The sequence below is a fragment of the Pollachius pollachius genome (genome assembly GCF_949987615.1).
Source record: "Pollachius pollachius genome assembly, chromosome: 1".
Lineage (NCBI taxonomy): Eukaryota > Metazoa > Chordata > Actinopteri > Gadiformes > Gadidae > Pollachius > Pollachius pollachius.
In genome coordinates, this window is record NC_136934.1 from 13,162,903 (window position 1) to 13,178,132 (window position 15,230).

General features: G+C 39.0%; 4 protein-coding genes across 5 annotated transcripts in view; 2 read left to right on the forward strand and 2 right to left on the reverse strand.

The window, feature by feature from the left end:
* Positions 1-358, reverse strand: part of LOC307081852 (rho guanine nucleotide exchange factor 28-like) — a 40,291-nt gene extending 39,933 nt beyond the window's left edge. The window contains exon 1 of the mRNA XM_079745211.1: positions 226-358. The gene's annotated coding sequence lies outside the window, so the exon portion shown is untranslated. The remainder of the gene's footprint in view (positions 1-225) is intronic.
* A 216-nt stretch (positions 359-574) lies between these two features.
* Positions 575-5,770, reverse strand: utp15 (UTP15 small subunit processome component). The gene is made up of 12 exons (XM_079749329.1): positions 5,625-5,770; positions 5,169-5,302; positions 4,956-5,048; positions 4,622-4,806; positions 4,247-4,425; positions 3,843-3,968; positions 3,591-3,726; positions 3,407-3,491; positions 2,956-3,108; positions 1,756-1,857; positions 1,501-1,634; positions 575-1,264 (listed from the first exon to the last, which is right to left on the reverse strand). The coding sequence occupies exons 2-12, from the start codon at positions 5,256-5,258 to the stop codon at positions 970-972; spliced, it is 1,578 nt and encodes a 525-aa protein (XP_079605455.1). The 5' UTR covers positions 5,259-5,302; positions 5,625-5,770; the 3' UTR covers positions 575-969.
* Positions 5,771-6,414: 644 nt separating this feature from the next.
* Positions 6,415-9,190, forward strand: LOC307074529 (transcription factor BTF3-like). The gene is made up of 6 exons (XM_079734709.1): positions 6,415-6,461; positions 7,195-7,263; positions 7,350-7,463; positions 7,612-7,813; positions 8,110-8,169; positions 8,852-9,190. The coding sequence occupies exons 2-6, from the start codon at positions 7,195-7,197 to the stop codon at positions 8,896-8,898; spliced, it is 492 nt and encodes a 163-aa protein (XP_079590835.1). The 5' UTR covers positions 6,415-6,461; the 3' UTR covers positions 8,899-9,190.
* A 1,472-nt stretch (positions 9,191-10,662) lies between these two features.
* il12b2 (interleukin 12B 2) lies at positions 10,663-13,365 on the forward strand. Of its 2 annotated transcripts, none has more exons than XM_079757184.1 (7): positions 10,663-10,779; positions 10,996-11,092; positions 11,280-11,507; positions 11,946-12,048; positions 12,225-12,418; positions 12,657-12,805; positions 12,921-13,365. In XM_079757184.1, the coding sequence occupies exons 1-7, from the start codon at positions 10,777-10,779 to the stop codon at positions 13,041-13,043; spliced, it is 897 nt and encodes a 298-aa protein (XP_079613310.1). In that variant the 5' UTR covers positions 10,663-10,776; the 3' UTR covers positions 13,044-13,365. The 2 variants fall into 2 exon arrangements, with proteins under 2 accessions (XP_079613310.1, XP_079613311.1); XM_079757185.1 differs by having other exon boundaries at positions 12,924-13,365.
* The last annotated feature ends 1,865 nt before the right edge of the window (positions 13,366-15,230 follow it).

A 15,230-nucleotide genomic window follows, 5' to 3' on the forward strand; every position in this document is an offset into this window, starting at 1 on the left:
ATTAAACAACTAACAAATGGACAAAACAAACTAAAATTAGATAACGTCCGTATTGGTAAAATGGAAAATGTAATCTCAAAGTAAATTCGTCCCCTGTGCTTTTAATCAACTTGGAAGTTACTAATAGACCTGTTGCTTTTGACACAAAATGTTCAAGTATTACGATGATTTTCCCCATACTACACACCATATAATACAAAATCTTAAACATACATAAAGGCTTACCTTATTTTTAGCATGACATGGTTGGAATTCAAATAACGTGGAAATGTCCTTAGCTAGACCGTATGATCTGCACCACCTCAATATCTTGCAGCTATCGGTTAGCTACTGTACGTCAGAGCTGCGTCCAGTCTGGTCCTTTGCAGACTTCGAGATGAACTTCTGTAAGACCGTGGGGATCAAATACCATTTCGTTTCGAGTGATAAGCAATGAAAGCCTACCTCAGAGTAATCATGGATTTTCCGACTACAGCGATCTCTAGTGGACATGGCAGTGAGCTATCAAGCTAAAGATAACCGCATGGAAGAATTGGTAAATGGACAACGATCGCACACACAAACACACGTCACGTCATATTACATCGTTTTAATCCCATCTTCTTACAAAAACTTCGGAATATATCAAAATACAAGGTAGATATCAGCAAATCGATATCATACTTAACATTTACAATGGAAACTTAAGACATTTAGTTTCCATATAAACCTCACTCAATACCAAACATCCAGAAATGGCTTATACATAAATGTATGTATACATTAAGAAAACATGCCCTTTGTTGACCAATGTGGCTCCATAGGTATTGAGATAAAACGTCACTAATAATCTGTATGGAAATGTTTTTTTTCACGTAGTTGATGTCCACGGCATGTTCTATCGCATCATTAAGCTTCTTTCCGTTTATTAAATTCTCTGGCAGGCTGATGTCCTGATTAGGTATTCCAGAGCCTTGGTCCCACATCCTCTCATGATGCCTGTATTTCTGGCCGATGAGGGATCCCTCCCTGAGCCAGACCATTGGCCCCGTCACCAGGGAGGGTCACCTCCTTCCTGGGGTGGGTGGAGGCAAACAGCACGTCCAACATTCCCAGCACCTCCATGAGCTCCTGCTGGTACTCCGTCTCCTTGTCCAGCAGCTCCTGCAGACGCAGCAGTTGTCTGTCCACCAGTGACGACATGCCGACGGTGGACTGATAGATGTCCAGGAGCATCTCAGCCATCGTGGTGAGGGTGGCAGTGAACCTGGTGTCAACCAAGTTCCTAGAGTGGGGAAAAGGAAGAATATGAACCAAAACCCATGAATCACAAATAGTCAGCTCCAAAAAGATGGACACATTGGCTGAATCCTAAAAGTATTAAGCAACCACACTTGAACCCTCCAATACGTTGGACAGAACAAAATGAGGATCAGATACATTATAACATTTTTGGCTCCAATACTGAACCTAATAAAGAAAAAAATTGGGAAGGATTGGGAAGTATTTGAATTGTCTTACACTATGACAAAGCTCAGCAACTGGCAGAGCTCCTTTTCGTCTCGCCCTGCCAGAGCGTTCTTCAGGGTTCCTCTTCTGTCCAGCTCCTTGATCACAGCCATCGGGATCTCAGATTTTCTGAGTCTTGTCCATTGCTGCATAATGGACCAGTAGAACATATTTAGGCCATGGCATCAGTGTATACAAGGAGGTTGACAAAGGTAAATGAAATAGGACCCATCTGTTACAAGAACAAAAAAAGAATACAGTGGTTACCTCCATAGCTGCATCCAATGCCTTGGACACATTAAACTTCCTGAGCAGTTTGTCATACTTGGCCAAATGTTGCCTTACTGGCTTACTGACCAAGTAATCGTCCTGTAAATAAGACACATGTGAGAATACTGGAAGGTGGAACAAAGCGATGAAGTAATGGTTAAAGGGGTAGTTTGCAATTTTGGACATAGGGCCTGATTCCCAAGTTAGCCTTGGTGTTCTTTATCATTGGAGACAGTTTAACACATTTCATTCAGTCCTTCTAGTTGCAGAGTTTGCTCGTGCTAGGCTAGCGCACGTTAACGGGCAATACTAGCCTGCTAATAAAACAGTCTTACCCACTTCACAGTACACCCAAGGTAAATCAATTATAACGCCAGACTATAGATGTAAATGTCTGTATTGATAGAATAATGTTAGAAATAAAACTACCGTATTTCCCGCACTATAACGCGCACTGGATTATAAGGCGCACCTTCAATGAATGACCTATTTTAGAACTTTTTTCATAAATAGGGCGCACCGGATTATAAGGCGCATAGCATAGAAGATACTGTGAGTGTGAATCACACTCTGGGACATACTGGGACTGTGAGTAAGCGCAGTAAAATGCTGTGTGCACTGACTACGATAGCCGTAATGCTGCAAGCGGTGTGGCTTTATCGTAGTCGTAGTGAAACATTTTATTATTATTATTAAATTGTTTTTATTGGTTTTTCATACTGAAACATTTTGACAGAGCGCCGTTTACAACCAGTATGGATCAACCAATCAACCAAATGATCCATATATAAGGCGCTCCGGATTATAAGGCGCACTGTCGTTTTTTGAGAAAATTACCGGCTTTTAAGTGCGCCTTATAGTGCGGAAAATACGGTAACCTTGCATCGCATGAATCATCGCATTTTGAGGGACTACTTTCTCAGCAGCTCCAGAATTTAACCTAGGTATCAGTCCGCCGCTGCCATAGCCTACCACCAGGAATATAACCCTGCTGCTGAGTTGGTTTTATTTCTAACATTATTCTGACTGAATGAAATGTGTTGAAAACAGTCTTCAATGATAAAGAACACCAAGGCTAACTTGGGAATCAGGCCCTATGTCCAAAATTCCGAACTACCCCTTTAAAAGAGAAATGTCAATTTGATAGTGAAAGGTAAAATAAGAAAAGAAAGGTAATTTGATCTGGAAGATCCTCACCTGTTTAGGAACATAATTCTTCCCCTTAACAAAAATGCGATATGCTGGCTGGCGCTTCTGCTGAACTGCACTCTTTGAATCTTCAGGGGTCTTCTTGTGTTTGATACTCAGAATGCCATTGGTCATTCCCACGACAATGGATTCATCGTCTGGCTAAAAATACAAATAGTCATAATAATAAACACAATGCATTTTTATACTGCTTTTCTAGGCTCAGCATACAATTTAATTAAGTGTCTAATGCATACATAACTGTATGTCAATGCAATGCATACATAACTATGTCAATGCAATGTTAACCCAGATAATAGGATTAGATAACAAGGATAGGAGGAAGGTTTATAGTGAGTGAAGGATAGAGACACATATCCATGGTTTATATATAGTACATTCCTAGGTCTAATTTCAATGCAGTTGGACTTGCATGCTCAGAGGGTAGTTAGATTCTTACAGCCAAGCCCAAACTCAGGATAGACGCGGCGTAATCAAAGTTGTGGACGACTTTGTAGTTGGTCGTACTGTACACCTTCACGTGTCTAGAAAGGACGAGAAAAAGGACGATTGTTATTTCACGTTTCACATTAAACACTTACTTTAGGAATGTGATATTGTATAGAAACCTCCCCAAAATACACCTGTCCAAAGAGGCGGACAGCAATCTCTGCCCATTGCTGCCGAGACACAAACTGGTGACGGTTTTATGGTGGTTCTTTAGAGAAACAAGGGGCTGACCGCCTTTCAGAAGGTCCCACACTTTCACATATCGGCCCCCTGAAAGATGAGATATGGCGTCAGTAAGGTTGTTGTGATTTGGGAGGACAGCGTGATGTAGATGGACAAAGAAGGAAGTAAGGCTGACAGGAGGCATATTCGAGCACACTTGGTACCTGCAGAGACCAGGAGTCCTTCTGAAGGATAAAGAAGAAGACTTTCCACAGGCTGGCCGTGGTCCATGTTCATCACACTCTTGTCAACCCTTGCATCAAACAGTTTAAGAGTGTGGTCATATGAACCTTGAGGACGAGAAAAACAAAACAAATCATTGGTCATACGCACACAATTGACAGCAACCCTCCTCACTCTGTAATTTGGATTTTAGGACTGTATCTGACCATTAGGCAGGCCAAGTCAATACTGGTTCTTTACTATATAAAAATATTCAAAACTGATCACAAGATTATCAGAATTGCACTGGACTGAATGGTGGATAGAGTGTGTGCAACAATTTGGCTACCAACTATAACCTGTAGTAAATAGAAAATAACAAAAATGGTTTAACACAGAATCTTACCAGTAAAGAAGAGATCTCTGTTGAGTTTGCTCGTTATTCCACAGCGGATGTAATCTGTATGCTCATTGTAAGAGGTCAGTTCAGCAGAGTTGGGGATATCCCAAAGCTTGCATGTATAATCATCTGACCCCGTCAGGATCTGATAGCCATGCGAGGTGAAGTCAGCTACATGTACAGCCCTGCAAGTCGACGCGCAAAAACTATTTTATAATTCAAAACATGCAACATGAAATGTTTCTCTTTGACAGCTGGCATGGTCAATTATTGAGGAATAATTATTCTGAACTGCAAAAATGTATTTTTACTGACATTTAGGGTTATAGAAGAATTAAATAGTGACACTCTTTCCAGTTACTTTGATGTTTATCAACTCACTTTGTATGTCCTTTGAACATTCTGATGGCCACCCTGCCACTGACATCAAACAGTCGAACTGCAGAGTCCTCGCATCCCGCCACAAGCAGCTGGCCATCTGATCGGAACCTGCCACTGTACGCCGTATCTTTAAATCGTGTAAAAGTCTTTACCGGCTCTTGGGAGAATGGTCCATATATGTGAACCTGTTGATAAAGTGTATAATTAAATGTTAATTATTGTGCAATAGATAAAAACATGAATGTCTGAAATAATGGGTTAGACATTTTGGTTTTTTAACGACTGTCACAACAACTCAAACATAACTTAATGGATGAAACAGAAGTTCACAAACCCTTGTGGAAGCTGTTACAGCATAGGTGTGTGGCGCTAAAGGCGAAAAGTCTATACTTGTGATGGCTCCAAACTCTTTTATCTGCACTGGAGCCTGTCAGATAAGCAATCAGGTGGAATGGTTAAGAATCAGCAATTGTGGTATTTATGCAACGTTTATTCTAAAATCGACATTTCTTGCTCAGGGTAAAAGATAATATATCAATAAGCTCACCTTGTAGTTTTTCCAGTAGAGAGTGTCCTGTGTGACTTTCTCTCCCAACTTGGGATACACCTGGATTCGTGTAGGTTTGAATGACGCCATTTCTTGATCCCGTGGTGAAATTAATAGAGAATAGATGTGTGTGCCTAGTTCAGCCCAAAGAAAAATAAACTTGATTCGTTATAAAATCAGGAGCGTAGACATTGTGCGGATCGCCATACATTTTAGCATGCTAGCAACCGGACAACGTTAGTTAACGGTAATGACAAAACACAACATTTATATACCCAGACGGAAATAACTGGGTTGTACTGAACACAAACATTAGTATATTAAGCATACACTGAATACTATATATGCAAATGTCTTACGTACGTAAAAGTGTTATTTTAAAAGTATCGACCACTACAACGAACCAGCGTGTTCACTGAAAAATACGCACGATGTAAAACTACTTCTGCTGCATACCTTAGAAATGAATCCCGTAACTGCAAATTTTGCCGTGCCACGATTTGAAGTAATCAGAAAGTTTTGACGATGAATTTAAAGATCACATTAAGGTACTCATTGTAATATTTTGTCACCATTTATTATCACGTTGGGATCCAAGGGAGGCAGCCATGTTAGTATCGTAAACACTTCCGCTTAAAACTTTATTGGTCACTGTCGGTTGAAATCGACAGTACAGTACAGGGCTACAGAATACTGTTGCAAAAGAATAAAAGCCACATTTGGAAAAAACAAATGCAAATGCAATAATACAATGATTCCATACATTGAACAAAATCAAACATTTTACTGCAATGTCATCTCTGTCAATGGCGACTATTACAAAAATACCTTCATAAATGTTATGGCATGGAACGGGCATTAATAAAGAAATAGTAATAGTAATAGTAATATTACACCCAGATGTTCTTTACGTCTATGTAAATTAATATTCGATTTTTTAGAAGAAAAACAAACACAATCCCAGCGCAGATGGTAAAGGTATCAATGATTTGGGCTTTCTCTATTGACTTTATTACAAATATATATTAATAATATATTTTCTCAATGGAAAGGCAGACATTCGATAGTGTACAATCCCGGATACAAATTTCTAGCATACGCGTCTTGAAAAAGTCTAGCTGCACCGTCACATAATGGGGAACGCACCGAAAAATTATTGGACGACCCGTGCACGCATAATGTGCAGGCCGTGCGCTGGTGTGCAAACTATCCACCTATCTACGTCACTTCCTCCGTTCATCCTTTCGTTCAGCTTCCGCCGACTGTGGGACCCGCGTGTTTACATACTCCCAGGTTAGTTGAGAGTTATATGGACTTTACATGTTTCATCGGGGACATAACTTATGCGTGTGATGAAAAGTAACGATTTTGCATTGCCCTGTATGTCTCAAAGTGGCAGGAAACAAACTTAAGTGCCTGTAGTCGGGATCAAATGGGCCGAGGCCCGACGATAGCTTTCCAGTTAGCTCAGTTGCTAAGATCAGTTGAATAGATGTGAGAGCTAAGTTCTCCAGCAGATTAAATCGCTCGCCTTCCCCATACAAACTAAAAAGTAACGGACGGTGGAAATGAGTTTCTCGTGAAACACTGCATTTGTTGTCCTTTATAAAGAGAGGCCATCACAATTCCAACATAATGGCCTGCCCTGCCCCCAATATGCATGTTTCCTCCAGACAGCTCAACTAAACGGGGGACCTCAAACAGGTGTGCTACTATTTTAGTGGTTGGAGCAGCTGCACCCTACATTTTTACGTTATATTTTCAACTACAATTTAGCTTTATTTAATTTCTGCTAGACCAGTTGTGATACTTTATTCCGAATAGATGTCATTATGGAGATGGGAGTATTTGGACGTTTCAAACAGCAACCCATTACTTGCCTTATGTTGAACTAACTTTCTATATTTGAATCACTTTTAAATGGAGGTGATTTCCATCAGAGGATATTTTCATTTGAACAAATATCACTTAAGCTGCTGTGTTTGACCAAGTTACATTATGGATAACCTTACTTTGACTTTTTCAGATGAAGGAGTTTATAATGAACCAGGAGAAGCTCGCCAAACTGCAGGCGCAAGTCCGCATAGGCGGCAAGGTAAGGATTAACGATTAATGGAGTATGTTTTGGTTTGTCTCCCCAAAATTAGTGTTTCTTAAATGTTGCGGCTTTGATGTTTACAGGGGTCAGCCCGCAGAAAGAAGAAGGTGGTTCACAGAACGGCTTCAGCCGACGACAAAAAACTCCAGTTCTCCCTAAAGAAACTTGGAGTCAACAACATCTCTGGCATTGAAGAGGTACAGCAGCATATATGTCCCATGTACTAATTTCAGTCATGTTATGCAACATGTTTTCAGAGAACAATTCAGAATTTTGGTGTCATTGAGTTGCAATTATATGTAGTGTAGACCTGACTAGGTTCTGTCCTTTCTTGTGTCCATATAGGTCAACATGTTCACAAACCAGGGCACCGTTATCCACTTTAACAACCCCAAGGTCCAGGCCTCTCTGGCTGCCAACACATTCACCATCACAGGGCATGCAGAGAACAAGCAGCTCACAGAGATGCTTCCAGGAATTCTGAACCAGCTCGGGGCTGACAGTCTAACCAGCTTGAGGAGATTAGCAGAGACCCTGCCTAAGCCTGGTAAAGAAGATTTAATTGTATTAAGGCAATTTATTTCGGAAGCTTTTTTTGTCGTATTTGTCGATATTCAATAAACATCCCGACAGCAATTTATAAATCAAATGAGAAATGTCCTCTATGGCTGTCAACGGCCTGGAACAAGCGTATCCAATGCGATTTCGGAGTGTTTTCTTTTCTTGGTAGGATAAACTAGTTTACTCTGATTTGGTTTCTCCGATTTGACTATCTTAGCTTTTATATTGTGGAGCTTGGATCCTTGTTTGATGAATTAAAATGCTTCATATCCCTTATTATAGCAGGAGACAAGGCCCCCATGGTTACCGTTGATGAGGAGGAGGAGGATGATGATGTCCCGGGTATGTACAACCACAAATCACTTCTCAACTATCTTATTAATTTTTATATTATTTCTAAGGAAAAAGCTTAGTTTGGCTATTGGTGGAACAAAGAACGATCTACCTCGAAGATGACTTCCAAATAGTACCTGCACTAGGTTATGGTGTCCTTTTTGTGGTTAAAGTATTTCCCAATCTGTAGTCCTAATGGGGTGCTGTGGCATAGAGGGTTTTTTAAATTTGAAATGTTTGGCCAAGTTATTTTCCTCAGGCTTAGGAAAAAAGGCTGAAGTAAATCTTGGCCCTCACCCACAGGGGATCGTAGTGCTTCAGTCTCACTGAAACACTGGCTTCAAACTAGAGTTGTTCCAATAGCAGTATTGTAAATTACTCTGAGAAAAATGATCTATAGTAAGTGAACTCACTATACATTGCTGTCATCATAATGGAGCCCTTCAATAAGAACAAGTGCTATTAGGTGTTACAATGCTACAATTTATATACTCGTATCGGCCGATACTCAAGTTCATCTCTTCTTCAAACCATAATATGTACTGATTTAATGGAGTTCTTGTAAAGCCCTATTAATGGGATTGCATTCAGATTTGCGTGCATCCATTTCTTTTTATAGCTAATTCATTTTTGGAATTCCTAAGCCCTCCATTTAAATTAGATTTACTATACGTTTATCTTTCCATTTCAGATCTTGTCGAGAACTTCGATGAAGCATCAAAGAACGAGGCCAACTAAGGAGAAAATACCACCACTTTTTTCAAGACTCCATTTGACAATGTTTTAGCTTTTGCTTATGGGCAACAGGGGCAAGTTGCTCTTGGCGTTTAACAAGAACAATTGGGCATAAATAAGTGAAATAGACCCTTTTTATGACAATCTTTAACGTATATCAATGTCTGATTTGCCTTATTCTGTTGTCCCTGTAAATGACTTGGTGAACTGAATGTGCAGACCATTGTTCCTTCCCTTCTCGCTGTGATGCTGACACCAATGTGTTTATCACCATGTAATAAAGATTTAAGTTCTATCACTTGTTGGTTGAAATCTTCGGGAAGTAAATTAAAAAGCATGTATGAACATGTGATGGTGTTAACAGGCATGGCATTGCACTCCTAAGTCCTACATTTAGGACAAACAACCAGGGAGAGAAATCGTGATGGTGTCAAGGATTTCCAATGCTATCAGAAATGTCAATCTTAAATTCTTGACACATCAGTCCATTATAGGCCAAAATTGTACATCTGAGATTTGATTCACTCATCATGGAACTATGAATTTGATATTTACGGTTATCCTAGTGCCATGTAAATTATGCAAATCCGTCAAAGATGTGGAAGAGCATATCGGTTCCCTCTGCATGAAAACATTGACATCACGGCTAGGTACAGAGTATGACTAATGTCAGCTAAGAGGTATTATACTCATTTCAATCCATTTATGACCCCTTTTCTAATATATGGTTAGTATGATGAATGATTAACAGCATCACGGGTTACTTTGGGGAACCCTAACAAATTTGGAAAGATGACATTGAGTCATTCAGTCGGTCAGTCACCATTTACATCTTTTACGTTTTAGGCCTACCGTTTTTGTAATTTTATTTTATTATAAACATTGCATTATTATACTGTCTTTACTTTTATAATTGACATATCAGGTATGTTTGAGCCATTGTGTGTCAATTCGTTTTTATGTTGAATATTAAGCACTTAGTCAGTTTTAACCAAAACAAATTTGGCAAGGTTTACATTCACTAGGTCAGTCACCATTTACATCTTTAGGTTTTAGGCCTATAGCTATAGCAATTTTATTTTTATTATATTAATTGTATTATAAACACTCCATTATAATACAGTATTTAATTTTACAATTGACATATCAGGTCTGTTTGAGCCATTATGTGTAAATTTGATTTTCATTTAGAATATTAAGTATGCAGTTGTCAGTTTTAGATGAGGGGAAATTTTGCCAGGGGATGTCGTGTAGAACAGAAATAAGGAATTAGGTTTCTATACTTCATGACGAATTGTAGCTTTTTAAATATGTAAAAATAGTTTTCTCCGCTCTTTATTCAAAACATGGGTTTAACCTTTACCACCCACCAAAGCTTTCTCATAAAATGTTTCTTAAGAAAAACATTGCCTCGGCGAAAAAATAATTTGTCATGCAAATCAGCATTGACGAAACGAGAGTATCGCACAGAAACTGAAAGCCGATTTCTAGGAATAGGTTCAGGCACAATGTCTCCCTCTCAAGTAATCAATCGCTTAAATTTGAATAGATGCAATATTTTATATGAAACATTTTAAGATTTAACTATGTCACTTTGTTATTAATCTTTTCTTTAAACTTAATGTTTATAGTTATAGGTTATATATATATGTTATTTATTTATTTGTATATAGGTTATTTCCTAATAATGTTTACAACTGGTTTCGATTGGAGGCTACTCATTATGCAGTGTGGTCACACGTCCAGCCAACCACCCAGTTCCTCTCTGCCAACAAGCATCGCTTGTTCACAATGTTTCCACAAGCATTGCCAATGATATAAAAGAGCATCCACCATCAAATGATTTAAGCAAGAGCACCTCTTAAGTTGGACTCAGTTAAAATGGTAAGGAAACACCATAAGCTATGTACTAGATGATAATGACCTTAAGGTATTGTTTCTATTTCTTACTTAACTTGCTTCACACATTTTAATTTATTGTATAGAGGTTACATTTAAAGACAGGTGGTAAATCATGTGTACTTTATCCATTTGAATAGTCAAACACTGATGATAATTTTTCTCATCTTTTGTAAAAATATGATATCTCTTATGCTTCAGACACCTCTGTTATCTTGGATATTTGTTGTCCTGTGGACCTTCCTGCAGGCCATGGCAAATACAGCCCATGGACTCACCTTTTTTCCAGACAATGCCGGTATTCATTTTCTCTCATACATTGGTGTTTTTGTGATCTATTATTTATTCTTAAGAATATATCTACACATGAATATTACATGTCTGATTTTGTGTGTGTGTGTGTGTGTGTGTGTGTGTGTGTGTGTGTGTGTGTGTGTGTGTGTGTGTTTGTGTATGTGTGCATCCACATGCATTTGTATTTCTAGTGGTCGTGGCTAAAGCAGGTCCGGTTACACTGACCTGTGATTCAGCGACTCCCGGGAACGTTACCTGGATGTTCATACGACATGGAGATGTCCAAGAGTTCCAGTTGGTGGGGATTGAAAGAAGTCTAAAAGTGGACTATGAGGACACACCACAGTTGGGGGAATACAGCTGCTGGATTGGAGAAACAAAGTTGTGGTCTGCTCATCTGGTCTTTGATGTAAAGGAGGGTAAGTAGGATTTTTATTTTGTCCACTCCTGTCACGTCATTCTGGAGCTTCACAGGTATCAAAGCTTTTACAATGTATTCTCTTGAGGTTTTTAAACGTTTTCTCATACAAAAATAGAGTTGTCACTAGTAGGTAGCCAATGACCACACTCATGAGATAAATTAAATGATAAATTTGTTCATTTGTAATTCAAGTCCACATACAGTGCTAGTAGAACAGTCACGTGGAAGCAGATCAACATTTGGAGCATAGGAACATATCTCTTATTTACGGGCACAGATAAGACACTAACTTCCACTGTACATCATTGAGTGATGAGTGATAATCGGGGTGTCTCAGCAGATATAGAAATAGCAGTTTAAACAACGAGAAGTGCAGCAGTCTGCGATATCTATGATATGAGGCGATTTCTATATAGAATTTTCCGTCATTTTGCAGATCCTATGTTCAGCTGCTCAGCAAAATCGTATAACTGTTCCTTCAACTGCCACTGGAAAAGTACTTATTATACCGCTGTACGACTCGGCCTAGGGAAGGACTGGTCAGTACATTCAACAAATCCAACACTATTCAAAAGCAATATTTCAATGATTATGTATTTAAAAATGTCCAACTTCCCATCATGATAAAACAGCTCAGGCATAAGTATAGATCAGACAATCTACATATTTGTTTATGAAAATTAGCAATTGTCCTCTGTGTTTTACCCATGTCTAGTTCTGAAGGTAGAAAGAACTGCTCGTGGATCACCAGCTCCAGTCAGCAGCTCCCTGGGCAAGGGTTTGTGTTTGAGCTGTCCAACTCCCTCAAACCATACATAGAGGAAACCACAATGATAGAAGTCACCGCTGAGGCCATGACCGAGTACATCTTCCATAGGACCTACAAGACATTCTTTCTCAGGGATATTAGTAAGTCAGACTCCATTCAGGGGATCCAGGGGAAGGGGGTGGCAGTGCAGACTACACATAACAACTGCAGTATGTAATGATGGTATATTTATTATAATATGAAATGTGTAATGAAGGTTGAATGTTGAGCCCAAAAATATATATTTTAGTATTTAAAGAATGATGCATATAGTGAGTTTTTGGTATTTATTCGTTTTTCTGACTTGTTTTCTTATGCTTTCTCTCAATTTCTCTACAGTTAAACCAGAGAGTCCCCAGATAGTCCAATGTCAGGAAGTGGGTCATCAACTGAATGTGAGCATAGAACCAGCGGCCAGCTGGTCCAAGCCACATAGTTACTTCAAATTGGAGCATGAGATAGAATATGTGTCCAGACACAATGGCGAGGTAAATTCACCCACACAGAACATAAAAAAACCAAACAACTCATACACACTAACAAACATTTGGACACAAGCCTTATCTCTCAAGGTTTTAAATTGTGTTTAATCTCTCATTTCAGAAGACAACCTCAAAGACTCATTTGATACCGAGGGAGATCAGCAAACTCAGAGCTCGGTCCAGAGACTCTGTGGTGCGCTCAGACTGGAGTATATGGACTCCATGGAGAAATGTAAACCTTTAATCTGAGTAATCTCACCCTGTCATGCCCTATATTCTCTTTTCTTTCAAGATTAAACTTGTCTTCACACATATGTTGACATGCTATGCTTTTCTCTAATCATAAGGTGCAAATGATTGTGTCTTGGGGCTTCAAAATTAAATCAAAGAGAGATAATATATGTATATAATATTTTGATTACATTTATTTATGCATTATTGGTTTATTTATTTATTTATTTATTTATAACGGAACACAAAATATACATTTCTTCTGGCTCTGTCTTATCTCACTTTTTAAATGTGTTTGTATTTCTATGTATTTGACTCCAGCATTTTCGATTAAAAGTTTGTTTACTCATATATAACTTGCTTGTTCAGTCATTGTCATACATTTTTTCCTGGCTCACCTGTGATACAATTTAGGTAGCAGTTGCTTACCGAGGCGACTAAAAAAGATAAGTGACAACTTAGCTGTTGCTATGACGCGGAAGATAAGGAGATGATATTTATTGACAATAAAGGTTAAGTTTGTTGGCAGCACTCAAGTCCAGTCCAATCCAGTAGCCGAAATTATACCGTTAAAATAATTTAAAAAAGATATGCTGTCCAACACTCTAAATATCCAACAAGGTTCTCCCCTAATTACTCCCGTATATTTTTTTATAAACTGTATTGTTCTTGACAATAACAAAAATATCAACAATATATATTGTCTTGTGGTTATCAAGGTTCCACATTCTGGCACATATTTGTCACCATGGTTTGGCACAGCAGAAATGATGGCAAATAGTGGTAAAAATGGCTTACAAAAACACTCAAAATGGAACCAAAGCATAGTTGCAGTTAAAACTCACAAATCTGTAGTTTTGCTCTTCATTGTCTAAGAGCATAAGCAACCACATAAGGGAAGGACCCCTGGTTTCTCCTAAATAGCTTAAAGATGACAATTTCTCCTTTTAACTATCTTAAGTGAGGAAACCAGGGACACCAAGGATCCTCCACTGGAGCAGAATTAGTTTTTATTTTCTCTCTGAATGGACGTGTTTGACTCCTGAAAGGTACTGGGTTAAGTCCTCGAATCAAAGCCTACTTACACACGTGGACACAATTGTTGGTACCCCTCTGTTAATGAAAGAAAAACCAACAATGGTCACGGAAATAACTTGAAACCGACAAAAGTAATAATAAATAAAAAAATACTGAAAATTAACCAATGAAAATCAGACATTGCTTTTGAATTGTGGTTCAACAAAATCATTTTAAAAAACAAACTAATTAAACAGGCCTGGACAAAAATGATGGTAACCTTAACTTAATATTTTGTTGCACAACCTTTTGAGGCAATCACTGCAATCAAGCGATTTTTGTAACTGTCAATGAGACTTTTGCACCTGTCAACAGGTATTTTGGCCCACTCTTCATTAGCAAACTGCTCCAGTTGTCTCAGGTTTGAAGGGTGCCTTCTCCAGATGGCATGTTTCAGCTCCTTCCACAGATGTTCAATAGGATTTAGATCAGGGCTCATAGAAGGCCACTTCAGAATAGTCCAATGTCTTGCTCTTAGCCATTCTTGGGTGTTTTTAGCTGTGTGTTTTGGGTCATTATCTTGTTGGAGGACCCATGACCTGCGACTGAGACCAAGCTTTCTGACACTAGGCAGCACATTCTCTCCAGAATGCCTTGATACTCTTGAGATTTCATTTTACCCCGCACAGATTCAAGACACCCTGTGCCAGATGCAGCAAAGCAGCCCCAGAACATAACTGAGCCTCCTCCATGTTTCACAGTAGGGACAGTGTTCTTTTCTTGGTATGCTTCATTTTTGCGTCTGTGAACATAGAGCTGATGTGCCTTGCCAAAAAGCTCCAGTTTTGTCTCATCTGTCCATAGGACATTCTCCCAGAAGCTTTGTGGCTTGTCAATATGCATTTTGGCAAATTCCAGTCTCGCTTTTTTATTCGATTTGCTTTCAAAAGTGGTGTCCTCCTTGGTCGTCTCCCATTAAGTCCACTTTGGCTCAAACAACGACGGATGGTGCGATCTGACACTGATGTACCTTGACCTTGGAATTCACCTTTAATTTCTTTGGAGGTTGTTCTGGGCTCTTTGGTTACCATTCTTATTATCCGTCTCTTCATTTTGTCACCAATTCTCCTCCTGCGGCCACGTCCAGGGAGGTTGGCTACAGTCCCATGGACCTTAAACGTTT

Excerpts from the sequence above, each read along its gene's own strand:
- utp15 (XM_079749329.1), bottom strand. The coding sequence starts at position 5,258 with ATGGCGTCATTCAAACCTACACGAATCCAGGTGTATCCCAAGTTGGGA. Across the intron at positions 3,492-3,590 it reads CTGTCCGCCTCTTTGGACAG|ACACGTGAAGGTGTACAGTA; the intron begins GTGTATTTTGGG and ends CGTCCTTTCTAG. Across the intron at positions 3,109-3,406 it reads TCCTGAGTTTGGGCTTGGCT|CCAGACGATGAATCCATTGT; the intron begins GTAAGAATCTAA and ends TTGTATTTTTAG.
- LOC307074529 (XM_079734709.1), top strand. The coding sequence starts at position 7,195 with ATGAAGGAGTTTATAATGAACCAGGAGAAGCTCGCCAAACTGCAGGCG. Across the intron at positions 7,464-7,611 it reads ACATCTCTGGCATTGAAGAG|GTCAACATGTTCACAAACCA; the intron begins GTACAGCAGCAT and ends GTGTCCATATAG. Across the intron at positions 7,814-8,109 it reads AGAGACCCTGCCTAAGCCTG|CAGGAGACAAGGCCCCCATG; the intron begins GTAAAGAAGATT and ends CCCTTATTATAG.
- il12b2 (XM_079757184.1), top strand. Across the intron at positions 11,508-11,945 it reads GGTCTTTGATGTAAAGGAGG|ATCCTATGTTCAGCTGCTCA; the intron begins GTAAGTAGGATT and ends GTCATTTTGCAG. Across the intron at positions 12,049-12,224 it reads CTCGGCCTAGGGAAGGACTG|TTCTGAAGGTAGAAAGAACT; the intron begins GTCAGTACATTC and ends ACCCATGTCTAG.